Source organism: Trichosurus vulpecula, chromosome 3 (assembly GCF_011100635.1).
Source record: "Trichosurus vulpecula isolate mTriVul1 chromosome 3, mTriVul1.pri, whole genome shotgun sequence".
Classification (NCBI taxonomy): Eukaryota; Metazoa; Chordata; class Mammalia; order Diprotodontia; family Phalangeridae; genus Trichosurus; species Trichosurus vulpecula.
The window spans coordinates 382,474,726-382,501,520 of NC_050575.1; the positions used below are offsets into that span (position 1 = coordinate 382,474,726).

At 39.8% G+C, this 26,795-nt stretch overlaps 2 protein-coding genes across 2 annotated transcripts in view; one reads left to right on the plus strand and one right to left on the minus strand.

Moving 5' to 3' along the window:
• The window catches only part of ATP2C2 (ATPase secretory pathway Ca2+ transporting 2), a 109,602-nt gene extending 96,268 nt beyond the window's left edge, over positions 1–13,334 (plus strand). The window contains exons 21-27 of the mRNA XM_036750719.1: positions 365–531; positions 3,600–3,668; positions 3,773–3,889; positions 4,302–4,449; positions 8,971–9,069; positions 9,486–9,627; positions 12,924–13,334. Coding sequence (XP_036606614.1) covers positions 365–531; positions 3,600–3,668; positions 3,773–3,889; positions 4,302–4,449; positions 8,971–9,069; positions 9,486–9,627; positions 12,924–13,042 — 861 coding nt within the window. The 3' untranslated portion in view covers positions 13,043–13,334. The remainder of the gene's footprint in view (positions 1–364; positions 532–3,599; positions 3,669–3,772; positions 3,890–4,301; positions 4,450–8,970; positions 9,070–9,485; positions 9,628–12,923) is intronic.
• A 12,165-nt stretch (positions 13,335–25,499) lies between these two features.
• The window catches only part of MEAK7 (MTOR associated protein, eak-7 homolog), a 47,916-nt gene continuing 46,620 nt past the window's right edge, over positions 25,500–26,795 (minus strand). Inside the window, exons 9-10 of the mRNA XM_036750720.1 lie at positions 26,198–26,327; positions 25,500–25,575 (exon numbers count right to left, since the gene is read on the minus strand). Of these exons, the coding sequence (XP_036606615.1) occupies positions 26,205–26,327 (123 nt within the window). The 3' untranslated portion in view covers positions 25,500–25,575; positions 26,198–26,204. The remainder of the gene's footprint in view (positions 25,576–26,197; positions 26,328–26,795) is intronic.

A 26,795-nucleotide genomic window follows, 5' to 3' on the forward strand; every position in this document is an offset into this window, starting at 1 on the left:
ATTCAGCAGATAGGTGGCTACCATGTTGATTTCAGGGAGATTACATTTTTTTAGCCATGGCAGTTTATGAAAACCACCTACCAAGTTGTAAAGGAGATGACAGCTATATAATGAAAGCGTAGAACTTTGAAGTACATTTAGTAAGGCTTTGGACAGTTTATTCGACAAAGCAGATGTTATAATTCGTTTGATGGTGGAAAAAAAAGTTGATGGTGAAAATTTAGTCACAAATGGACAATTTCTCTACTATCAAATACATGGTATTTTTTTTACATTAGTAGGTTCAGATTGCAAAGGACCAAAAAGTATGCAAGATCAAGGAATTAGTGGGAATTAGTATTGATTGCCTTCTGTCTTTCCCAAGGCTCTGCAGGAATCCGGGGCTATCGTGGGGATGACAGGAGATGGTGTCAATGATGCGGTGGCACTAAAATCTGCTGATATTGGAATTGCCATGGGGCAGACAGGGACAGATGTCAGTAAAGAAGCTGCCAATATGATATTAGTGGATGATGACTTCTCCACTATAATGTGAGTTGCATTTCAAGTGTTCTCAGTTAACAACAAAAACACCTTTCATACGTACAGATGAGTTCCTCTGATGTAAAAAGACAATTGTCTAGGAGTTCTGGCTCTGCTACCATCTAGCCATTTGACTTTAGGAAAATCATTGCATCTGAGCCTCAGTTTCCTCATCTGTACAATGGGGATGATACTAGTTGTCATGCCTGCTTTCCATGATACTTGTGAGAGATGGTAATAATAAAAACTCAGATTTCATAGCGTATTTCGGTCCATAAAATACTATCTCTATTTTGCAGATGAGGAAATTAAGGTACAGAGAAGTTACTAAGACCTAAGTCTCCTTCTGACTCCAAGGTCACTGTTTCTTCTTTTACAACTTTTCTGCCTCTAAAATGTGGCCAAAGAATAAAAAGCAGACAAAGGCACTTTGTAAACTGTAAAGTGCTTGTAACAGGTCACAATTTATTATCTGCATGAGATTCACTATGTGCAAGCATGATGTTAGATTCCAGTTTTTTAAACTTTTAGGAAAAATATAGCATCTCTAAGAGGGGCTGCACAGAGTTGGTTACAGCTGAGATGCTTAAAAACATCTCACTAGAGACAGATATTGAATCTGAAGTAACATGTTTCAGGGTGTGGTGTTTCCTCTGCACGGTAAAGGGTTCCAGGATAGAACCTCTTCCCCAGGGAGGCGCTAAAAACACCTGGCTCTGCAGTGGCCTCATTACGCTGAGCTGGTCTCAGCTCTGATGTAGCCAAGGGGCCCAGACACCAAGGATCACGTTGAAGAGAGGCTTCAAGTGACAGAGATGGGCTAAATTTTCAAAAACTGCCTTGTATCATATACTATTGACACGTGATACATACACTTAGTGGTGCTTTGGGTCTGCAATTAGAGTAAAGCATCGTTAACTAGGTTGACTTGCATATTCAGTTATATGGATGTGCTGTATTTAGAAGAAAACCCGAGATCTCTCTCTCCTCTCTCTCTTTCTCTCTCTCTGTCTATCTGTCTATGTATCTAGGCAACTAGGCGGCACAGTGAGTAGAGCACCAGCTCTGGAGTCAGGAGGATCTGAGTTCAAATTTGACCTCAGACACTTGACACACTTATTAGGTGTATGACCTTGGGCAATTCCAATTGCCCTGCCTTCCCCCCTCCAAATATATATATATGTGTGTGTGTATGTGTGTGTATATATATATGTATATGTGTATATATATATATACACACACATAAATCTTAACTCACAAAAGTTAAACCTAGATGGTGACGTTTTATTTTACAATGTAATTTAACATGAGAATCCTCTAAATCAAAAACTTAAGATGTGGTTTTTATCCTCCATAGCACCTAGGAGAGTATCTTACCCTTGTTTGTTGTTGTTGCTGAGTTGTTTCAGACCCCATTTAGGGTTTTCTTGGCAAAGATGCTGGAGTGGTTTGCCATTTCTTTCTCCAGCTCATTTTATAGCACAGGGTTAAGTAACTTGCCCAGGGTCACACAGCTAGCAAGTGTATAAGGCCAGATTTGAACTCAGGAAGATGAGCCTTTCTGACTCCAGGCCCAGCTGTAACCACCTAGCTGCCCTATCTTACCCCTAAAAGAGGTTTAATAAATGTGTGCAGGAGCACATTCACATATAACTCTCCAAAACTGCCTTTGCTGCAGTCTGGTGTCAATGGAGATTGTGCTGCATTTGTCGTCAAGGGACCTGGGCTTTAGTCCAGACTCTACTAACCAGCTTAGGACTGGGCAAGTGCTTTTTCTTCCCTGAACCTGTTTTCTCCCTTATAAAAAAAGCAGGGTTGAACCAGGTCATCTTTAAAGTTCTCTCCAGTTAGAAACCCCAGAATTTTGGGATGCTCTTGTACCAAGCGAGGTTATACCTGCATACTTCAATGAACAGATCGTATTTCATTTGTGTTTTAATTCTAAAAATTAGGCATCTTTATTCTCATTAATGATATGACTGACTTTTAAAAGGATTTTTATAAAAATCCTTTGAAAGGCCAAGGTACTTAGCATAATCCCCCCAGCTTTCCCTTCTCTCCTCATTGGGTCTTTAATAAGCCTTCACTAGGGGCGAAAGAAAAACCAATACTTCCATCTTTGATTGGGGATTCTTAGACATCAGGCACCACTCCTAACTACTGAGGGAGACTTTAAAGAAAGAAACACTTACTGCTTACAGATATCAAGGTGTTTATAAACCAAGTAGAGATGGGAACCATAAACCCGTGACAAAAGGGCAGGCAACAACCCCCACCCTAAGGCTACTTAGATTCAGGGTTTGGGGTGAGGGCTAGATTAAATGGTTTCTGGGGTCCCTTCCCATTCTGGGCATCTAGGTAACAATCAGGAGCTATACCAGGAATCAGGCCCATCATCACTCCACTCCAGTCCATCCTCCACTCAACTATGAAAGTGATTTTGAAAATGCAGGTCTGACCACATCACTCGGCCCCTACAAATTCAGTAGACTCCAGTGGCTCCCTATTACTTCTAGGATCAAATATAAAATTTCTCTTCAGGGCTTTAAGCCTTTTATAGCCTGCCCTCTCCCTCCCTTTCCAGTCTTCTTACACCTTACTCCCCTCTACATATTTTGCATTCCAGTGACTCTGCCTCCTTCCATCTCCTGGCTCCACAGTCATAGTCTTAATAGGAGTCATCATCATCATCACTGTGTATATAGTGCCTTGAGGTTTACAAAGCACTTTATATATTATCTCATTTGTTCTCACAACAACCCTGTGAAGTAGACGCTGTCATTATTCCTATTTTACAGAAGATGAAACTGAGGCAGACAGAGATTGCAGTCACTGAGCTAGGAAGTGTCTGAGTCAGTATTTGAATTCAAGTCTTCCTGACTCCAAGGAAAGCACTATTCTAGATGCTTTGGGAGATAAGGAAACTAAGATAAGACTTAATCCTTGCCCTTGTGGAGTTGATAGTCTGGTAGAGGGATAAAGGCACCAGCACATATAGCCATGATACAGAGTACAGCATGGTAAACCTATTAGAGATGTGCAGTATCTTGTACATTTACTCTCTCTTATTCTTCCAGGAATGCAGTAGAGGAAGGAAAAGGGATTTTTTATAACATAAAAAATTTTGTACGGTTTCAGCTCAGCACGTGAGTACAGACTGGTATGCATGTCAGATAAAAATTGTCTTTTTTGTCCCCCCATGGGAGTAGCTCTCTGTACTTTGCCACTCTCTGCTGGTTTTGTTTCCTAGGAGTATTTCTGCGTTAAGCCTGATTACTCTGTCAACCATATTTAACTTACCCAACCCCCTCAATGCAATGCAGATTCTTTGGATCAACATTATCATGGATGGACCACCAGCTCAAAGGTGAGAAGATCTTCAGGTTCTTATGAGTAAACTCATAAGATCACTTAGTGATCTGCTAGGCCAAGGGATTTGCCCAAGGTCCCAACAGACTCTCAATGGACCTCAGTTTCCCCAGCATTAAAATGAAGGTTTTGGCCTAACTGGTCTCTGAAGTTTCCTACTTACACTGAACTGAGAACTCAGATCTACTGACTCTCTGACCAGTGTGTGTGAAAAGATACTACCATTCCTTGAACCCTTCCAGGCTGTGGTGGGAAGAAGACTGTTGGTCTTCCTGAGCCTCCCATTACTCCCAGCCCTTGCCCAGTGATGTGAAGAGTAAGCACATAATAAGTGTCTGCTAAATGAATCTATGTTCTGTGTTTCCTTTTACTGAGTGGTATTTCAAAGTATTGCTGTCTGTTTTGAATAGCTTGGGAGTAGAACCAGTTGACAAAGATGCCCTGAAGCACCCCCCTAGGAGTGTGAAAGATACAATTCTCAGTAAAGCACTCATCGTGAAAATTCTAATATCTGCAGTCATTATCATCAGTGGAACCCTCTTTATCTTCTGGAAAGAGGTAAGAAAGAACCTACCCCATTTGCTTTCACTCACATTCCTCTTCACCGATATTCCTCTTCGAGACAGTTAATGAGCATTTATTAAACACTTACTATGGGCAAAACGTGGTGCTAAGATTTGAGGATACAAAGAAAGGCAAAAACACGGCCCCTGACCTTGAGGAACTCACATCCTAAATGGGGAGACCATATGTAAACAACTCTGTACCCACCTACAAGATACAGGGGAAGTAATCTCAGAAGAAACCAGCGGTGGCAGGGTGGAGGGAGAGAAAGGGGTCTGGGAAAGGTCTCTTGAAAAATGTGGGAATGGAACTGAGGCTTGAAGGAAACCAGTAAGTAAGCATTTATTAAGCACCTTTTGTGAGCTAGGCACTGTGCTAAGTGTTGGGATACAAAGAAAGGCAGTGGAGGAGACAACACATTAAGAACTCTATAGAGACAAGTGAAATATGAGATAAATTGGAAATAGTCAATAGAGGGCAAGCACTAGCATTAAGGCAGAGGAGAGTCAGGAAAGGCTTCCTGTCGAAGACAGATTTTTAGCTGGCTATCGAAGGAAGCCCGGGAAGGCGGAGATGAGGAGAGAGCATTCCAGGCCATGGGAACAGACAGGGAAAATGGAGTTTTTCTTCTGAAGAAGGTGGAGGAGGTAGAGTTGAGAAGAGAGAATATTCCAGGCGGCAGGGACAATCCATCATTCACTGGGTCTTGTTTTGCAATAGGGTATAAATCACTGTTTGTAACACTACCAGACAAGTAGGTGGGACAATAGAAAGAGCCCTGGACTTGGAGTCATGAGGACCTGAGTTCAAATCTAGCCTCGAACACTTCCTAGCGGGGCAAGTCACTTAACCCCATCTCTGTCAATTTCTTCGACTGTCAAACAGGGCTAATAATGGAACCTACTTCTCAGGGCTGTTGTGAGGATCCAACAAGATAATATTGATAAAGTGCAGTGCCTGGCACATAGTAGGTACTTAAGAAATCCAGCCTTCCTGCCTGCCTGCCTGCCTTCCAATGAAGGGGAATACAAATACTTGCAGAATTTGGCTTGCAAATAAATAAAGTGAAGCTAGTCCTGGAGAGCTTGTGTTTGTGGCTTTAACTACAGGTTCCCAGAATGTACATTAATTTCTCAAATACCCCAACGTTCTTTTTGTACTTGGAAGACAGATTCAAAACAGATCCTGACTCTGCTAAACATTTTACCACCCAAGAAGGGCTGCTTTGCTTTTAGCATAGTTATCCATCACCTCTGTCCTCATCCCAAAGCATCTAAGGTCCCTATTTATCCCTGGCTTTGTGCTTGGAACTGCCGCAGAGTGAGTCCTCCATGTTCCGGCTAATGACCTAAGGCAGACCATGCGCTGTGCCGGAAAACAGAAGTCTCACGGCAGAATACAAAACTTGGAAAAAAGATTAGTTTAAGCTGTCCCTGCAGAGAGGCTGATTCTGAAACAAACCAGTCAGAGCCTGGAAACCCAAATAAGCACCTCCTCGTATTATCTTTGGAAGATGATTTTGCTGAGGGATGTCTTGTATATCAAGCTCTTTGCAAACCATAGAACACTGTGTGAATGCCAGCTATTATCATCGTTACTGTTTTTATTGTTGGGGAGACTAAGAACCCCCCATTATATTGTACGGTTTACCAAGTGCTTTCTTCACAACAGTCCTCTGAGACAGACACTGTGAGAATTATTGTCACCATTTTATGGATGAGGAAACTGAGGTCTTAAGACCCAAAATGACTCGCTTATGATCACACGGGAGCTGAAAGGTGTAGGAGGCCTTGGCTCTTCAACCTGTCTTCTGCCACCCTAAACACTACACAGAGTTTTTGGGATTCCTCTTTGAAATGATTTTTAGAGCTAGCCTGAATCATGTAAGAAAATGACTTTTGTTCCTTTATAGGACTGCATCCTTCTTCATCAATATTGTAACCCCTCCTCTGAATTACTAGTCTCCAAATAACTTTAGGCCATTTCTAAAGATCAAATCAGGTCAACAATGGCTTGGCACCAAGAGGGATGCCAAGATAAATAAGACAGGGTGCCCAAACTCAGCAGCTGGATGCTTAGCAAAGGCCATGCAATCAGATGGCTGGCACCGAGGTGCCAAGATAAATAAGACAGGGTATCCAAACTCAGCAGTTGGATGCTTAGCAAAGGCCATGCAATCAGATGACTAGGGTGGAAGTTATCTGAGAGATATAGCAAGTACAGCACTAAGACAGTTTGAGGAGGGAGATGTCACATAGCTGGGGATAAATTGTAAAGCGCTGTACAAATGGAAGGTGGTGATGGGGACTTTGGACAAGTTACAGTTCCTCTCTGGACTGCCTCCTCCTCTTCAAAAGGAGCTAGTCAGCCAGATTATCTTTAAGGTCCATTTCCCACTCTGAGGTTCTGGATGACTTGTTATTATCTTGTGAAAATATCAACTGAGGCTTGACATGGACTAGGAAATCCAGTTGCTCCATTCACTCATAATCTCTCATTGGCTCATTGCAGTTGAAACAAATAAGGATTACTGTCCCTCACACTTGTAAGGCACTTTGTTTATACAGTTCTAGACTTCAATCATATCTCCTCTAAGTCTCTGTTTCCAGATGGAAGAGCCTTACTCTTCTTAGTCTGTTCTCACAACGATAACTCATTTCATCTTCACAACAATCCTGTAAAATAAGAAGAGTAGGGGGGTAATATTTTTACAGATGAGGTGAAGACAGCTCTCAAGTCTCCACTAAATCTTTTCTCTAGACAAAACCTCCTGGGGGTTCCTTCAACAACAGTATCTTAAAGCTTCTTACTATCCTGATTCCCTTTGTCTAGATGTTCTCCAATTTGTCAGTGTCCATAATAAAATACATCTTTCAGAATTATCAGACCCTATGGCAGAGTCCGTCCAGCAGAATGTTTGTCTCTGAACTGCACACCATGGGGGAAATTGTGGACAGAGCGTGGCTATTCTAATTGGCTCAAACTCAAAGATTAGTGATGTTCTTCACATCCCAATTTCCCTTGAGAATCTGGCATAAATGGACCTGTCAATACCTTCACTTAAGCCTTTATCAGCCTTTTCTTCCTTGTGGTAATCAGTCCCCTAAGCTTGCATTAGCTATTGCACAAAATGGTATTTTCTTTGATGTTTCTTATATTATATCCAAGAAGGGTTGGGTAGACATTGTATTCAATGTAGTGTTCTAGAAAATGGTAAGTCCATTATCACCTTACCCAAACCATTCATAACTGTAAATCTTGATCATATTCCCTTTCAGTTTTCGTGTTTCCAGGCAGAAGTGTCTTAATCTTCTCCCCCTGTCCTTACACAGAATTTTCCTTCTACTCTCCACAATTTTAATTGCTTCTCTCAAGTTCCTCCAGCTTCATCTTCTTTCTCTTGAGTTGCAATGATCAAAACTACACAGGGCATACCAGGTTCCAGTACACCAAGGTTTTGTCCAAGGGCAAAATGATATTTTCTGTTTCCAATGTTATCCTCATAATGCTTTGGCATTTTGTTGACCTTTGAATGTAGTAATACACTGGACTACTATTTATAAAGAACAGTCTACAGTGACACCCAAGTCACTTCCTGGGAGCCACAAGGAATGGCTTTGAACCCATTCTTCTCTGTTCTCTTCTAAGCATAGTTTGTCACATATGTCCACAGTGATGCTTTTCTATGTTTGGTCTTTGGCTACTTAGAATTGTTCAGTGTTACCAGTAGACTGGGAGACTTTCCTATACTCCCTTTTCCAGATCATTACAAACATACAGAGGTAGAGCTATACAGAGAGACAGTCAGATGAATATTGTTCCTTTGAGAACACAACTGCTTACATTTCTCCATCTAAAGAAGTGCCAGCTCATCCCTGCTCCCTCTGTCTCTAAGCCGGTTTCCTATCCAGAGGCTTCCTTTCAATTAAAAAAAAAACAGTATAAGCATCTTAGAAGATGATCTAAATAGGTAATATGGTACCAATATTCTATCCACATTTTATCCATTCAATGCTTTATTCCCTCAAAGAACTCAAATACGTTAACCAGGAACAATTTCCTTTTATAGAAATTGCATTGCCTTTCTCCTGCTGGGTTCAGTGGTTCTATTCTTTGTTGACCTTTAGTTTTCAGTTACTTTTAGTCTTTTTAATGAGTAGGGGCTCAAAATAGCCATCTTCCAGTTTACTAGTTCAGTAGCCATGCGCAACAAGTTGTATGTTTTGGCCAACAAGGCCATGCTGTCACCCAGGAATTCCTTCACTGCTCACAAACCAATCTCATCTGGTTCCAGTGATTTTTCATCTTTTGTCTTAGTTTTAGGGCATCATTGTGTAATTGAACTAGTAACTCAATTCTGGTGTGTTAGATAATTCAGGAGCAGAAAGAGGGAGAAATCTCTCTGTCTTCATCCTTACCCAGGAATATTCTGATGGACTCTTCCATTAATGAATTGCTTCAAGGCTAATAATTTTTCCTCTTTTGCAACATTCCATTTTACATACATTTTACCAGATTCCTGATGGCAAGGAAGTCACGCCAAGGACGACGACGATGACATTCACTTGCTTTGTGTTTTTTGATCTTTTCAATGCCTTGACGTGCCGTTCTCAGGTGAGACAGATGTTGCCTGATTGTTTCAGCTATAGAATCAGAAGCATTTTTGAGCTGTTTTTTGTAGACATTGAAGCGATAAATGTATTGTGCCCAAAAGAAAATGCAGCATGATTTAGCAGGAGATAGTGGGAGAGTACAAAGAACACTGGATATCCAATCAGAACTGAGCCCCAAGTATAACTGAATATCTATCTGTGTGTGGAATTGTTGGGAAAGCCATTCAAAAGACTTGCCCTCAGTTTCCCCATTCATAAAATATGGGGAATGAGTAAATGATTTCTCTGGTTCCTTACCAATCCACAGCTCTAGAAGCTGCTCTGTGGTTTCAAATAGACACATTTGCAGTGATGGCCCTTTCACTTTTGGATGACAGACTAAAAACAGTGTGGTTTTTTTCTCTTTACACCATACAGACAAAGCTGATATTTGAGATCGGGTTTTTCAGAAACCGCATGTTTCTATATTCAGTACTAGGATCCATCCTGGGGCAGCTGGCTGTGATCTACATTCCACCACTACAGAAAATCTTCCAGACTGAGAATTTGGGAGCACTAGGTAAGTTAGTGAGGTATGAGGAAAATTATGGAAAATAAACAGGATGGTGAGTTGGGAATGTTGCTGACCAAAGCCAATATGATATTAGGTTGTAACAGGAGACAGTGTGTGAAAATGTAAGAGTGATCAAAATCATGGCTCAGTCAGTTATCCAAGATGGCTAGAACAAAACCATTAAATTAGGATAGAGACAGATTAAGTACTTTAAGATTTACCAGATAATTTTCTTCACAACAATTATGTGAGATGGAGATTTCCATTATCATTATCTCTGTTTTACAGATGAGGAAACTAAGCCTTGGGTTAAATAATAAATAAAATAAATAAACCCTTGAGACTAGGGTTTTACAACTAGTATGAATCAGGATTTAACCTAGGACTCCCTGATCCTGAGGCCAGCATGGTCTCCCACTTTTCCATACTCATATTCTGAATGGAGCTTATGAATGGAGGAGTGGTATGATTAGAATTCTACATTAGGAATCTGGATGAAGAACAGAGGGGCAAGGAAACCAGTTAGGCAGCTACTATAGTGCACGTAAGGTGTAAAAAGGGTAATGACATTAAGCGTAGAAGGGAAGAAATGTCAAGAGATTCTAAGGAGACAGAAATAACAGGGATTTGGCCAGTGATTGGCTGTGGGTAATGGGAAAATAGGAAGAGTTGACTCCAAGATTTTGGGGCTTAGGTGACTAGAATAATGCTGCTTTAATGGAAATGTCAAAAGAAAAGAACTTCTGGAAGGAAGATGGTAGTTTGAGGGGTTAACAGGTTATAATCAGGTAAAAATGTCCAGCAGGCAGCTAGGAAAGAGCGTAGAGAACAACTGAGGCTGGATTTATATAGGATCAGTCAATCAACAAGAATTTATTAAGTTTAAGGAATCCTGCTAGGATTACAAAGAAAAAAAATGAACTGGTCCCTTAAGGAGCTAATGTTTTATTGGGAGAGACAATATGTATACATACAGGTACATACAAAATAAATGCCAGACAGTGTTGGAGGGATGGCATCAGCAATAGGGAATGGAGTGGGCAGGAAAGCCTTCAAAGGAGGTGGTGCACGCCTTAAGTTTTCATGGTAAAATCTCATTATGAGAGGTAGAGGTGAGGAAGGAATACTTTCCAAAATGAAGGAAGCCTGTGAGAAGACATAAAGATAGGAGGCAAAGTATGTATGAGAATTAGCTGAAAGGCTGGTTTTATTGGACCATGGTGGGATAAATCACAAGAAAATCTTGGGACTCTTCCAGTAGCAGAAAAGCTTAGAAATGGGCATGACGAGGATAGTGTGTATATACATGTATATCTGCCTTTGCATATAAATCTATGCATATGTATATACATACAAATATATGTGGGATAGTATGTATATACATGTATATCTGCATTTGCATATAAATCTATGCATATGTATATACATACAAATATATGTGGGATAGTGTGTATATACATGTATATCTGCATTTGCATATACATCTATGCATATGTATATACATACAAATATATGTGGGATAGTGTGTATAGACATGTATATCTGCCTTTGCATATACATCTATGCATATGTATATACATACAAATATATGTGGGATAGTGTGTATATACATGTATATCTGCCTTTGCATATACATCTATGCATATGTATATACATACAAATATATGTGGGATAGTGTGTATATACATGTATATCTGCATTTGCATATACATCTATGCATATCTATATTTGTATATACACACATACAAATATATGTGTATGATGGGGCTAGAAAGGGAGGTTGGGGCTAGGATGTGAAAAACTTTAAATGCTAATAGAAGCGCCTATATTTGATTATAAGCCATCGAAGTTTGAGTAGGGAAGTAACCTGCACTTTAGTTGTGAGGAGGGTGGATCAGAGAAGGGAGATTCTGGGGATAGGGACACCAATTAGGAGGCTCTGACAGTAGTCCAGGCAATAGGTGAAAAGGACCTGGTGGTGGCCCTAGAAATAGGGAGAAGAGAGTGGAAGTAGGAATGACAAGATCTGGCAGCTAATTGGATAGATGAGTGAGGGAGAATGGGGAGTTAAGGACAATGCTGAGAATGTCAGCCTGGGTGACCAGACAGTGGTGGCTGTGGTAAGAAGGAAGAGGAGGAGGAGGAGGGGAGGAGTTGTTCAGGAGGTGGGTAAGTTGAGAATGATAAATTGTGTTTTGAATGGGTTGAGTTTGAAATGTCCAACACGCAATTGGAATTTTAAGATTGGAGCTTAGAAGAGAGACTGGAGTTAGTTATAGCCATGGGATCTAATGAAGTCACCAAACAAAAGGTACAGATTGTGAAGAAGACCCAAGACAGAGCCTTAGGCTATACATAGGAACTATGATAAGGATGATGAACAAAGAAGACTGAGAGGGGTCAGATGGGTAAGAGAACCAAGAAAGCAGTATCACAAAAACCCAAAGAATCTCCAGAAGATAAGAGGTCATCAATGTCAAATGCTACAGAAGGATCATAGATGGACTTAGAAGAGACCATAGCAATTACCTAATCCAATCTCCTTGTTTTATAGATGAGGAATTGGCATGGTCATATGGATAGGATAAGTGGCATAGCCAGGATTCAAATCAATGTCTTGGTCGAGTCCATTTTCACTGCACTTTTCATCATATCACTTACTTGGCAGTCATCTATGTAGAGGTGAAAACCGAAGTGAATATGGTCACTGTTTGAGAGTAGAAAGGAGAGGATGACAGTGAGGCTGTCTGAGCCTGGGTATCTGGGAGGATAGTGGCATCTTTGATAATAATGAAGTTCAATATTTGGGGATTGTTTGGGAGAGAAGATAATGGGTTCCATTTTGGACGTGTTGAGTTTGAGATGTGCCAAAGGCAGACCGAGCAGGAAAGAATTTAGGACTGATTATATAGATCTGGGAATTGTCAGCATAATTGAATCCATGAGAGCTGATGAGATCATCAAATGAGAATATGGAATTGGGTGGGGAGGGGAAGGAGGGAAAGCTCTAATTATAGAGCTCAGAAGGATACTAACACCTAAAAGGATGGAAGGAGCACCTAACCCTCAGAATCATTGGGGGAAGGGACAAGAGTTGAGATCAAGCTGTACAGCTTGTGGCCATGTTCTCTGGGTTGCTTTTCATGAAGAAGTGTGAGGGCAGGGAAGAGGTGGATTGCCTTTGAATTTTAATACAAGTTGCCAGGACCTTTATAAGATAGTTCCTCTGAAGAGTATAAAGTTTTTTATACTTGTCTCTGAAATGAGTAATTTATGATTTTTCTTCTTTTTACTTTTGGCAGACTTGTTGTTTTTAACGGGTTTGGCTTCATCTGTGTTCATTCTATCAGAGCTCATCAAACTATGTGAAAAATATTGCTGCAGAACTGAGAAAGACAAGACTCACCCCGAAGCAGTGTAATGGATTCCAACCAGTGAAACATTTTTATAAATAGTGTATATTTTTGCTGAAACTGTGACCTTTTTTTCAGAGATGCACACAAAGACATATTTTTAGATAACAACATCACTTATGTTGATGACCCCTTCAGCTGCCAGACTTGATTCTTCTCCTTTGAAAAACCTGCCACAGCCTACATTGGTTTACCCTGGATGGTTCCAAACTACAGCAAGCAAAGGCTATTTCCACAATGTGTTACCCTATACATGTAAGGGCTATCATTCTGGGCATCAGTGCTGTGCCTGACAGAGAAATCTCACGCTATTTATTTATTAAATTACGGCGGTTTTTATTAATAAAATATATTAAACTGAGAATAAGAGCATCTTTCTAATGAATAATCTGAATTTTTAGACTGATTTCAGGAGGCCAAAATGTATCGCTTTCACTTCTGATGCATATTTGTAGATTCGTGAGAAAGTAAAAAGTAGTGGAGAAAACACCAGACTCCCAAGTCTATAGACCCAGCCTTAATCATTTCCACTTAATAGCTGTGTAACCTTGGGCACATCGTTGAGCTTCTCAAACTTAATTCTTCATTTGTCAAACATGGTGTAGAGCTCTTGCCCTGCCTGGCCCATGGTAGGGTTGTTAAGATGAAATGGGCTTAAAGTATGTATGTGAGGCAGCAGCTAGGTGGCACAATGGATAGAGTGTTGGCCCTGGAGTGAGGGGGACTCGTATTCAAATCCAGCCTCGGACACTTCCTAGCTGTGTGACCCATGGCAAGTCACTTAACCCTGTTTGCCTCAGTTTCCTCATCTGTCAATGAGATGGAGAAGGAAATGGTGAACTGTTCCAGTATCTTTGCCAAGAAAACCCCAAATGGGGTCACAAACAGACACAACTGACTGACAAAACAACAACAAAATGTATGTGAAATAGCGGTTTAAAACTTAAAGTGCTAGAAAGGATGGTAATAGATCACAGGCACCTATAACCAAATCACTGGACTACTTACTCCATTCTGAAAACCAGTATCATGTTGTCAATGATCCAGGAAGCACCATGGGTTCAATAGACATGAATACTCAAGGGGAGAAGCTAGTGATTACTTGAAAAATTAAATTAATTCTCTTAGCTTTGTAAGTAACATGGTTGCCCTCTAAAAAGACAGTCTAAGTGATAAGTATCCCAGTACGTTTTCACACCTAAGACAGTCTAAACTTCTAGGAGCTGGGACTTATAAATTCAATTCCTGTTTTATTCAAAGTATGTATCTTTCTTTTTTAAAAGAGCCATCTGGTGGTGATTGGGAGGGAAGAGATGGTCTCACCCAGGCTCCACAAAGAATCATAATTCCTTCCTACTTTTCACTCAGCCCCTCATGATATCCTGACAAATCATTATTTAAAAAATGATTTATTATTTATTTATATTAAACATTCTTTTCTTTTTGAGTTTCAGATTCTCTCCCTCCCCCCCATCCGCTATCACAACCACCGAGAAAGCAAGCAATATGTTAATCATACATGTAAAATACTTTCATATTGGCCATATTTTTTAAAAAAAGAAAAAATGAGAAAACTATAATTCAATTTATATCTCTCTCTAGAGGAGGAGAGCATGTTTTCATCATGAGTCCTTTGGAAGAGTCTTGGATCACTGTATTGAACAGAGTAGCCAAATCTTTCATAGCTGATCATAACAACATTGCTATAATTGTGCACAATAATCTCTTGGTTCTTATTTCATTTTGCATTAATTCATATAGGTCTTGCCATGTTTTTCTGAACCTACCCACCTTGTCATTTCCCATAGTACAATAGTACTCCATCATAATCATATGCCACAACTTGTTCAGCCATGCTCCAATTGATAATCATCTCCTCCGCTTTCAAGTCTTGACCACCACACAAAAAAGATCTGCTATAAATATTTTTGTACATATAGGTCTTTTTCTTTTACCCCATTGGGATACAGACCTAGTATTGGTATTGCCGGATAAAAGGATATGCAGAGTTTTATGGTCCTTTGGGCATAGTTCCAAATTGTTCTCCAGAATGGTTGGACCAGTTCACTACTCCACCAATAACTCATCAGTGTCCCTATTTTTCCCTCATTCCCTCCAGCATGTCATTTCTGATAGGTGTGATGTGATACCTCAGAGTTGTTTTAATTTGCCTTTCTCTAATCAATAGTGATTTAGAGCACTTTTTTCATATGTCTATAGAGAGCTTTGATTTTTTTAAAAAATTGCCTGTTTATATCCTTTGACCATTTATCAAATGAAAAATGGCTTTTATGAGACCTAGCTGTACCAGATCTAAAACTGTATTTTGAAGCAGCAATCATCAAAACTACTTGGTACTGGCTAAGAAATAGAGTGGTGGATCAGTGGAATAGGTTAGGTACACAAGACACAGTAGTCAATAACTATAGTGATCTACCATTTGATAAACCCAAAGACTCCAGTTTCTGAGATAAGAACTCACTATTTGAGAAAAACTGCTACGAAAACAGTATGGCAGAAACTAGGCATAGACCAATGTCTTACACTATGTAGCAAGATAAGGTCAAAATGGGTATATGATTTAGACATAAAGGGTGAAACTATAAGCAAAGTAGGAGAGCAAGGAATAGTTTACCTGTCAGATATATGTGAGAAGGAAAGAATTTATGACCAAACAAGAGATACAGAACATTAAGAAATACAAAATTGATCATTTTGATTACATTAAATTAAAAAGGTTTTGCACAAAGCCAATGCAACTAAGATTAAAAGGAAGTGGAAAGCTGGGAAACAATTTTTACAGTCAGTGTCACAGATAAAGGCCTCATTTCTAAAATATATAGAGAACTGAGTCAAATCTCTAAGAATACAAGTCATTCCCCAATTGATAAGTTGTCAAAGGATATGAACAGGCAGTTTTTGGATGAAGAAATTAAAGCTATGCATGATACAGATGAAAAATGCTCTAAATCACTATTGATTAGAGAAATGCAAATTAAAACAACTCTGACATACCCACATCACACCTATCAGAGTGGCTAAAATGACAAATCAGGAAAATTATAAATGTTGGAGAAGATGTGGGAAAATTGGAACACTGATGCATTGTTGGTAGACTTGTGAACTGATCCAACCATGCTGGAGAACAATTTGGAACTATGCCTAAAGAGCTATAAAACTGTACATATCCTTTGATCCAGCAATACCACTACTAAGTTTGTATCCCAAAGAGATCATAAAAAAGGGAAAAGAACCCACATGTACAAAAATTTTTATAGCAGCTTTTTTATAGCAGAAAAGAATTGGAAATTGAGAAGATGCCCATCAATTGGAAAATGGCTAAACAAGTTGTGACACATGAATGCAATGAGATACTATTGTTCCATAAGGAATGATGAGCAGGTGGATTTCAGAAAAACCTGGAAAAACTTACATGTATTGGGTGAAGTGAACAGAACCAGGAGAACATCATACACAGTAACAGCAACACTGTGCCATGACCAACTTTGACAGACTAAGCTCTTCTCAGCAATGAAACGATCTAAGACAATTCCAAGGGACTCATGATAGAAAATGCTGTCCACATGCAGAGAAAGAACTATGGAGTCAATGCAGATCAAAGCATACTATTTTCTCTTTCTTGTTTTTTTCTTTTTCATAGTTTTCTCCTTTTATTCTGAATCTTCTTTCACAACATGACTATGTAGAAATATGTTTAATATGATCATACATATATAGCTTATATCAGCTTGTATACCATCTTGGGGAGGATGGAATGAAGGGAGGGGGAGAAATCTTAGAACTAAAAATCTCATAAAAATAAATGTTGAAAACTAAAAATAAATTTAATAAAAAATGAGGACTTAGAGAAACTTGATGTAAAAATATAGATATTACTTTATTGTCTGTGGTTGTTTTAAGTCATTTTTCAGTTGTGTCCAACTCTCCATGACCCCATTTGGGGTCTTGGCAGAGATATTGGAGTGATTTGCCATTTCCTTCTCTAGCACCTTTTGCAGATGAGGAAACTGAGGCAAACAGGGTTAAGTGACTTGCCTAGGGTCACACAACTAGTGTCTGAGGTTGGATTTGAACTCATGAAGATGAGTCTTCCTGATTCCAGGCTTGGCACTCTATCCACTATACCACCTACTTGCCCCTTGTCTATAGTACCTTTTATCATGTAATGTCCCTGATTATCTCTTTTAATTAGGTCTATTTTTGCTTTGTCCAAGATCATGATTGCTACCTCAGCCTTTTTTACTTCAGCTGAAGCATATTAGATTCTGCTCCAACCCTTTAACTCTCAGTGTGTCTGTTTCAAGTGTGTCTCTTGTGAACAACATATTGCTGGACTCTGGTTTCTACTGCCATTTGCTTCTATTTTATGGGTGAACTCATGCCATTCATATCACATTTATGATGCCTATGTATTTTCCTCCATCCCATTTTCTTCTGTCTCTCCCTCCCACATACACTACATCTCTTAATCTGCCCTCCCTTTTTCTCTTATTCCTTTCACCTCCTATTTCCTATTGGGTAAATTATATTTCTATACACAACTGAGTGTGCATCTGTGTATATGTATGTGTATGTATGTATATTCTTCCCTCCTTGAGCCAATTCCAACAAGAGTGAGGTTCAACCATTGGCCACCAGTCCCCCAGCCATTTTCCCTTCCATTGTAAAAGTTCTTCCTTGCATACCTCCTTTATGTGAGAAAATTTCTCCCATTCTACCTCTCTCTTCCTCTTCTCCTAGTGCACCCCTCTTACTCATGCCTTCATTTTTTGTGATCATTCTAGCAGTAATTGACTCACACCCATACCCTCTATGTAAACTCCTTTTAACTACCCTAATAATGATAAAGTTCTTAGGAATTACATGTATCATCTTCCCATGTAAACGGGTTAATTTTATTTATTTTTTCATGCTTGCTTTTTTATCCTTCTCTTGTCTTCTGTTTGAATGTCAAATTTTTTATTCAGTTTTGGTCTTTTTATTAGGGGCACTTTTAAGTCCTCTATTTCATTAAATATCCATTTTCCCCTAAAAGATTACATTGTTTTGCTGGTAGGTTATTCTTGACTGTATTCCTATCTCCTTTGCTTTACAGAATATCAAATTCTAAGTCCTCTGCCACTCCTTTAACACGGAAGCTGCTAAATCTTGTGTGATCCTGACTCTGCCTCCATGATATTTGAATTGTTTTATTTCCTGGCTGCTTGAAATGTTTTCTCTTTGACCTGGGAGCTCTGGAATTTGGCTATAATATTTCTGAAGTTTTCATTTTGGGATCTCTTTCAGGTGGTGATAAGTGGATCCTTTCAATTTCGATTTAACCCTCTAGATCTAAGATATCAGAGCAGTTTTCCTGGATAAATTCATGAAATATGATATTTAGGCTATTTCTTTGATCATGGCTTTAAAGTAGTCCAATAATTCTTAAATTATCTCTCCTCAATCTATTTTCTAGTTCAATTATTTTTCCAATGAGATATTTCACATTTTCTTCTGTATTTTCATTCTTTTGACTTTTGTTTTATTGTTTCTTGATGTCTCATGGAGCTTCCCTTTGCCCAATTTTAATTTTTAAGGAACTTTTTATATAGTGAGATTTAGCACCTTTTCCATTTGGCCTGCTTTTTAAGGAGTCCTCTTCAGTGGATTTTTTTTTTTGTGCTTCTTTTTATCATTTGGCCAATTCTCTTTTTTTAAGGTGTTATTTTCTTCAGTATTTTCTTTTTCCTGTTCCTTCTCTTTTTGTAATTTTGTTGCATCACTTCCATTTCTTTTCTCAGTTTTTCCTCTACTATTCTTCTCTAACTCTTCCTAGAATTATTGCTGGGCTTGGGTCCAATTAGAATTTTTCTTTGAGGCTTTTTTATGCCTGTTTTTACATTACTGTCACCTGAGTCTACATCTTGTTTTTCCCATTGTAGTAGCTTTTTATGGTCACTTTTTTGTTCATTTTTCCAGCTTATTTCTTGTCTTTAAACTTCATGTCAAAATTGGGTTCTGTTCACCTGGGCAAGAGAAGGCACTGAGCCAAGCTTCCAGCTTTTTTGTGCTGCTGTTTTCAGAGCTAGTTCTGGGGGTCTGCAAGTTTTTGGTGCTTCCAAGGTGGTGCGATGTAGGGAGAAGTGTGATCACTGCTCTCCTGGTCTTCACCCAGGAAGAGGTACTGGTGCCCTACAGCTACAAGTACTGGCACTCCTCTTTGATTTGGAACTGTGACCAGGGCCCCTGTTCCCTTCCACCACCACTCCCCTCTGCCCTAGAACTGTGACTTAATACTATGTATGGGTAATAAGTTTGCTGATCAGTGACAGCTCTACCCAGTGCCAGCAAAGGGTCCCCTGTAATCTCTTTCTGCCCAGTTGTCTGGCTCCCTTACCATCTCCTGGTTGAGAGCTCCCGGAACTGCTGCAGCCACTGTTGTAGCTGATGCATAAGTGGGCTCTGGATATGCCTCAACCCCAGTGTCAGAGACCTCTCTTGTCAACCTCTTAAGTTTTCTTAGGTCAGAAATTTCTCATCCCAACCCCATTCTGTTGGCTATGCTTCTCCAAAATTCACTTTGAGGAGTTATTTTAAAGTTGTTTGGAGGAGAATGTTAGGAGAATTCATCTGGGTGGCTGCCCCTAACCCACTATCTTGGCCTAAATTCTCACTCTTCAGACAGCACTGCTAAATTACTAACACCCAGGCCCCTGCAAAAATGAAGGCCACTCTTAGATCCAGAAAGAGGATAAGTTTTGGATATTGAGGACAGGGACCAGGAGTCCCAACACTTAATTTTAGCTCCATCTCCACTTATTAGCTACAGAATCCTGGATCATTTCACCTCCACAAGTCTCAGTTTCCTTAGTGATAAAATGGAAATAAAAATGCTTGCACTCCTAGTAACTGTTACAGAGCTACTATGAGAAATGTCCTTTATAAACCTTAACTACACCTTTATCATTATTATTATTAGAGATATGATATGTCCTGTCTGCTAAGGAAGGTATATAATTAAAGCTATTATGGTTATCCCAAATCACACTGTGTCTAAGCAACAAGGCTCCTACATATCTTTGAAATTTCTTGCATTAAGATACTAATCCTAGTTGAGTCTACAATGTGTGAAACTGAGGCAAATGGTCCCCATTTTACTGATGGAAACGTTAGCTCCGTGTTTTTTCTAGCAGAACAACTTGGTATTTCTATTCCAGACGTAGTCACTCAGTCTGCCAGGTACTATGTGAAGTGCTAGGGATAGAGGCATAAATATTTCCTGCCCTCAAAAAGCTCCCAATCTAATAGGGGAAACTGTATGTAAATAACTAGGTATAGACAAGATGCATAGAGAGTAGATGGGAGATAATCTAAGGGTAATGTACTAGATAGCAGCCTGAAGAAAGTGGGATTTGAACTGAGCCTTGAAGAAAATCAGGGAAACTAAGAGACAGAAGTGAAGGGACAGAATTTCATACACTGGGGATAGCCACTGTAAAGTATGGAGTTGGGATATCATGTCATGATGTTTGAGGAGCTAACAAGTAAGCTAATGCAGCTGGATCACAGAGGACATGGAGAGAAGTAATGTGTAATAAGGCTGAGAGGTAGGAAGCAGCAAGGTTATACCAGAGGATTTTATATTTGATCTGGGGGTGATAGGAAGCCATTGGAGTTCATTGGGAGGGGCAGGAGGAGCACGATCAAATCTGCACTTTAGAAAAATCACACCTTTGTAACTGAGGAGAGGCAGGATTAGAGTGGAGGGAGATGAGGCAGAGATGCTAGTTAATAGAGTATTACAGCAGTCAAGGGGAGGTGATGAGGGCCTGAACTAAAATTGTAGGTAGCTATGTTAGTGGTGAGAAAATGTATACAAAATGTGAAGGTAGACATGACAAGATGTGGTGATGGACTGAATATGTGGGATGAGAGGCATGGAGGATGACATTAAGGTCATCCCAGGCTTAGTAAATGGGATGATGGTGGTGTCTTTGTTGCTAGTAAGGAAGCTCAGAAGGGATGGGGGTGGATTTGGAGGGAAGAGGTCTGTTTTGGACATATTGAATTTGGGATATCACTTGGACCTCCAGTTCTAGATTCCAAGAGGCAGATGGAGCTTTGGCTAGCTCAGAGACAGTATAGGGATGTATATACAGATCTGGGAAAAATCTGCCTAGAGTGCATAACAGAACCAGTGACAGCTGATGAGATGACCAAGTGCAGAGGAGACCCAGGATTGAGCTTTGGTGAGATATCTACAGTTAGAGGGTGTGACCTGGATGGAGAAGGAACAAAGAAGACTGAGAGGAAGAAGTTAGATAGGAGAGTGAGGAGAGAGTGTTGTCATGAAAACTTAGAGGAAAGAGTAGTTAAAAGGAGATGGTAGTCAAATGTTGCAGGGGTCAAGAAGGATCTGGACTGAGAAAAGGCCATTAGATTTGGCAACTAAGAGATCAATGGTAACTTTGGAGAAAGCAGTTTCAGTTGAATGATGAAACTCAAAACCAGACTGGAGAAGAGTTTAGAAAAGAGGGAGGGAGGGAAATGGAGACATCTAGTGTAGATGGCTTTCTCCAATTTTGCCATGAAAGGAAAGAGAGCTAGAGAAAAAGCTAACAGGAACAAATCAAATTAAGTGAGGGATTTTAAAGAATGGGAGGGACATGGACATGTTTGTAGGTAGAAGGAAGGAAGCTTTTCTTCCCTTAGGACAGCAATCATAATCTTAAGAGCATTGATTATGTGGCAGGCCCTTTATCCTCACAACTCTAGCTTACTATAGGTGCTATTATAATCCCCATTTTACTGATGAGGAAACTGAGGCAAAAAGAGGTTAAATGATTTGCCTAGAGTCACACAGCTAGTTAAGTGTCTTAGGTCACATTTGAACTCAAGTCTTCCTGTCTCCAGGCTCAAAGCTCTATCCTCTGTACCCCCTAGACCCCCCCATAGGCAGAGATGGAAGATAAGCAAGAAATGGGGGTTATAAAGTGATCTGCTGGAGGTGAGGAGGGATAGGATGAAGGCCCCATGAAGAGGGGTTTGACTTGGCAAGGACAAAGGGCCACCCCTTTACCTGTCAAAAATGAAGGAGATAGTGGAAGATATCTACCTAATGTGATGAGAATAGGACAAGGCATAGTTCTTGGCAAATAGTAGCAACGTTTTCCAGTAAAGAAGGCAGCTAAAATCCTCATTCTCAGCTGAGAGGATGGAAGTGACACCATGGGAGGTTCTATGAGATTCGAAGGCATGAACAGCCACTGTGGCTACATTAGGGAGGAATAGAATGTTTACATAGTTGCAGCGAGGGTCCAGATGAGATTGGACATTTGTAGTGAGCCCAATCAACAGGGCTGAAGAACAAAGTAGGGAAATGATAGGAGTAATTCAGGGTTCAGGGCCTGGCGAGGTATAATCAGCCACATCTCGGTGGAGAGGGGGGCAGTTTTAATAGATAACTGCCAACTAGGTCTAGATTGAGTGATTGATTTGAATATCATGAACTTCAAAGGACAACAGATTGTTTAGTGAAGACAGTCAAGGGAAGGTCTGGAACTGACAATGGTTAAGGCAAGGCATATTCTGATACCATATCTATGACCAGTGAGTTGAGGTATTTGAGAATGAGTGACCAGTACCGGAAAGGGTAGCAAGGGAAGCAGTATCATCAGGAGGGAACCATGCCTCAGTGAGGGATAGAAGATGAAAGTTATGAGAAAGAAAGAAGTTGAAGATGAGTAGCTGTATCAGCAAGGGGAGTGGGGTAGATAGGAAGCAGGAAGTTATGGAGAGTTGGTGGCAGTGCTCGGAGCAACAAGACAAAGTGGCATTCAGGATCATTGGGATAGAGTGAATAGAGGGGGATGTGAGTGTGCTAGCAATTGTAGTGAGTCCAGGCAGCATCTTCCCTTGAAGGTCAGCCTCTTGGCTGATGGAGTTTTATTCTCTGAGACCCAGGGAGGTCCGTCTCAGTAGAGAAGCTCAGTAGAGATGTGAGTACCCACACAGGAGGCCAGGGTGTCTTACTTGTCCTGGAGAAATCCTTGAGGGGCAGAAGATGGAAGTGGTCTTGTCCCAAAGGGTAGCCCAAGCTGGAACTGATCCTGGGCTAGGCGCTGTTGAAGTTAGAGCCAGGCAGTGACCTCCTCCCCAACATAAAGCACAGTGGAAGTTCTAGGAAGCCAATAGGATAAGGGAAAGAGATAGGTCTTTGCCCCCAACACATGTGCAACCTAGCACCGTTGGTAGAATTTTCTTCTGAATTGTTAACAAAAGTAACATTGAATGATGTTTGATGATACACAAAAATGTTTTACTTTTTCATGCCATTTAACTGTATGATTGTGTTGGCAATCAAAATGGGCTCTTAGCACTTAGTTCAACCAAGTGCCCTTAAAGAGTTTGGCCTTTATTTCCTTGATCAAATTAGGAGTCCTTGATGACCTCCTTGCCTCAAGGGAAAGCCTAGTTTACATGGATTTCAGTGACATGTTTGTGACATCAAAGGCTTTTAAACCAGGTGGGTTTAAGTTGCATTTTTGTGACGATTTTAGGTCACATGGGTGAGTCGCACGTGTGATTCACCCTTGACCCTGAAAAAGACATAAAACTAGGGGTTAGCTTTCTCTTTTTCGGTGCTCTGACCCACAAGCAGTGGTGGTGCACGTGACTCTGGGCCAGCCCTTGTTATGAGCTCCTGGGCTGAACTTAGATGTTGGTAACTATGAATTGTATTTGGTCTGTCTGTCAATGTTTGTAATTTGTTTGCATTTGCTCTGAAGTTCAGGGTGCTGGCTTTTTCCCCTGAACTAAGTGAGTGGTATTTGTATGCTGAATTAAAGTAATATTGTCAACCCCTTAACATTGCTTTCCTTGGTAAAGCAGATCAAAAGAACCTGGGCTTGCAGAGTTCTGTGAGCTGGCTGTTGTTGATTTTGCACCTCCCGCAGCAGCTGCTAGCCGGATTGTTGAAACAATAATTGAAAATACTGAAGTGATTCTACACACATTATTAACCAAAAGATACTTTAACCAGAGTCAGAATTTAAGCCTTTAGAATTTCATTTCCAAACATGTGCCTTGGAATAATTTATGAGTTTAAAAAAACCACATAATACAGTCCCAGGTAGTCTGTATTTTTATAAAAACCTGGTTCTCAAGAGAATTAACTCAGTTTCACCTCAACTTCTGCCTCCTTCAGTGCTTTTAGAGAACACCTTCTCCCAGTGCTGAAGCTGGTATTTCTATTTCCAAGATCGCTGATCAGTTTTTAAGGCCTTCTGCCCCAAAGAGTTTACATATGGTTAACACAAATCAAAACACTACGTGAAGATATTCATGGTTACTTTATGAAATGGGTCTAAAGTAAGAAAATCATACAAAAAGCTAGGAACTACTAAATTCCCTCACTGTCTATGTGTTTAATCACAATGGTTTAGGTAATTATGGGACTTCAATCCTATCCACAACTTTTGAAAATATCCCCATAAATCTTTTTTTTAAATCAATTTTATTTCCAACTCCAAATTATCTCCCTCCCTCCTCCCCTACCCCCACCATCAAGAAAGCAAGAACAACAAAAACCATTACAAACACGTAACATAAAACAAATTCTAGCATTAGCCATGTCTAAAAATAAATACACCTCAATCTGCATTTTTGAGTCCATTGCCTCTCTATCTGAAGGAAGGGATATTCATGATGTTTCATCAAGAGTCCTCTGGGTTTGCTGTTGGTCATTACACTGATCTGAGTTCTTAATTCAAAATTGTTTGTCTTCACAATATTTTTTATTATTGTATAAATTTTTCTCCTGGTTCTGCTCACTTCACTCTGCATCAGTTCATACAAGTCTTCCCACATTTCTTTGAAACCATCCCTTTCATCATTTCTTACAACACAACAGTACCATCATGTTCATTTTTGAATATATGGGTCCTTTTCCTCTTTGATCTCTTTGGGCTATAGACCTAGTAGCAGTATTGCTGGATCAAAGGGGACGGATGCACAGTTTGTACCAGTTTTCCTACAGCCCTTCCATTATGTCATTTTCCTTTTTTTTCTTCCAACTCTGTCAATCTGATGGGTGTGAGGTGGAACTTTAGAGTTGTTTTAATTTGTATTTCTCTAATTGTTAGTGATTTAGAGCATTCTTCCACATGGCTATTGATAACTAGTAATTTTTTTCCGCTGAAAACTATTCATATTCTTTGACCCTCATATATCTTTTAATATGAGTAGGAGAAAGGCAGACATCACAGTTCAGTAATGTCAACATCTGTACAAAACTATGTCTAGGATCTCTAAGTGATAACTGAGCCCAACTTTAGGGAAGTTCTGCTGGTGGTTCTAGTAATTAAATGGCTTAGCTGAAATACAAAACAGACCCTCAGCAACTGGGCAATTTCACGCTGCTGTGAGTCATGTTACAGCAAGGCACCAAACTCTTTTACACCTGCGTCTACATTACCAGTTTATTACATTGCAGTCTTGTACCTCATTGGCATTTCCCTTCTATAGGTCTCAGTTTTTCCATCTGGAAAATGAAAAAGACATTAAAATAAAAAAGGTCTTACTAATATACACCCAATATACTATTACTATAAAAGAAAGCAAAGGTTGGACTCGCTGAACTTTCAGATTCCTTCAGGCTCCAATATTCTATGAATCTCTAAGTAATAAAAGCTTAGGCTGAAGAAGCTTCTATAACATTTTGTTTAGTAACATCAACCACCTTGACCTTATCCCTGAGTAAAGATACTCTAGAAATGCACACTGTGCTTGTGACACTGATCCAAGGTTGGAAAGCTTGGATTGATGGCAAATATATTTACTGAAATATCAAAATCTTAGCATCTAATGGACTTATTTTATACTTAAACACTTAAATGTAGCCTATTTATGTGAAAGCTTTCCCTAATTACTTGAATAATTAAGATCTCTATTAGAAACTTCTGAAATAACCATAGGCTATAGAAAGGAGACACAAAGGTTATCATTTTACTCTTCCAGCCAACAACCTTCTTACCCAATTCCAGAGAGTTAACTGAATCTAGGTATGGCACCAGTGGGAAGGTTTTCATTACAGAGTGGGATAAAAACTTAGTCCCAGGATGATCAGATCCCAGTTATTAAGAACACACAGCTGAGGATGGCACCTTATTCTTATGTTTCCTTGTCATCACATGTATCTCGGAGTCCTTCACTGTGATGAGTTTTCCCAATCATTTCTAACAAGCATTGCACCTCAGTGTTATTGTCCAGAACAGTCTTCTTGTCAGGTCTTGTCTAAAGAAAAATAAGAGAATCAAATATGTTTGCAACACCAATACAGATGTACATGTAATTAATGGCTTAGAATGGACAAAAGCCAACCTATTATTAATTCTCAAGCTTATTAAAATAGGCTTAACTATATTATTGCCATAAAGGAAAGGAAGAAATTGGACTAGATAATGTTTTTCCCTTATTATTCTAATAACATTTTAAATAATAAGTCATTATTAAACACCCTATAGCTTTGAGTTTTCAGAGAAAGCCTGCCAAGAGACCCCATCCTGCCCTGCTGGAGAAAAGTTGCAGTCCACCAGAAAAAGTAACGAACTGTTCTATGGAACTTAGAAGTCGTGGTTTATGCTATTCATGGGCATTTGGGCAAGTCAGTTCCTACATGAGTAAAATACAAACGATTGAACTCAAGGGCTTCTGAAGTCCTCTTCTGCTTGACTCTAGTTTGTAGCTGCATTCAAACTTCAT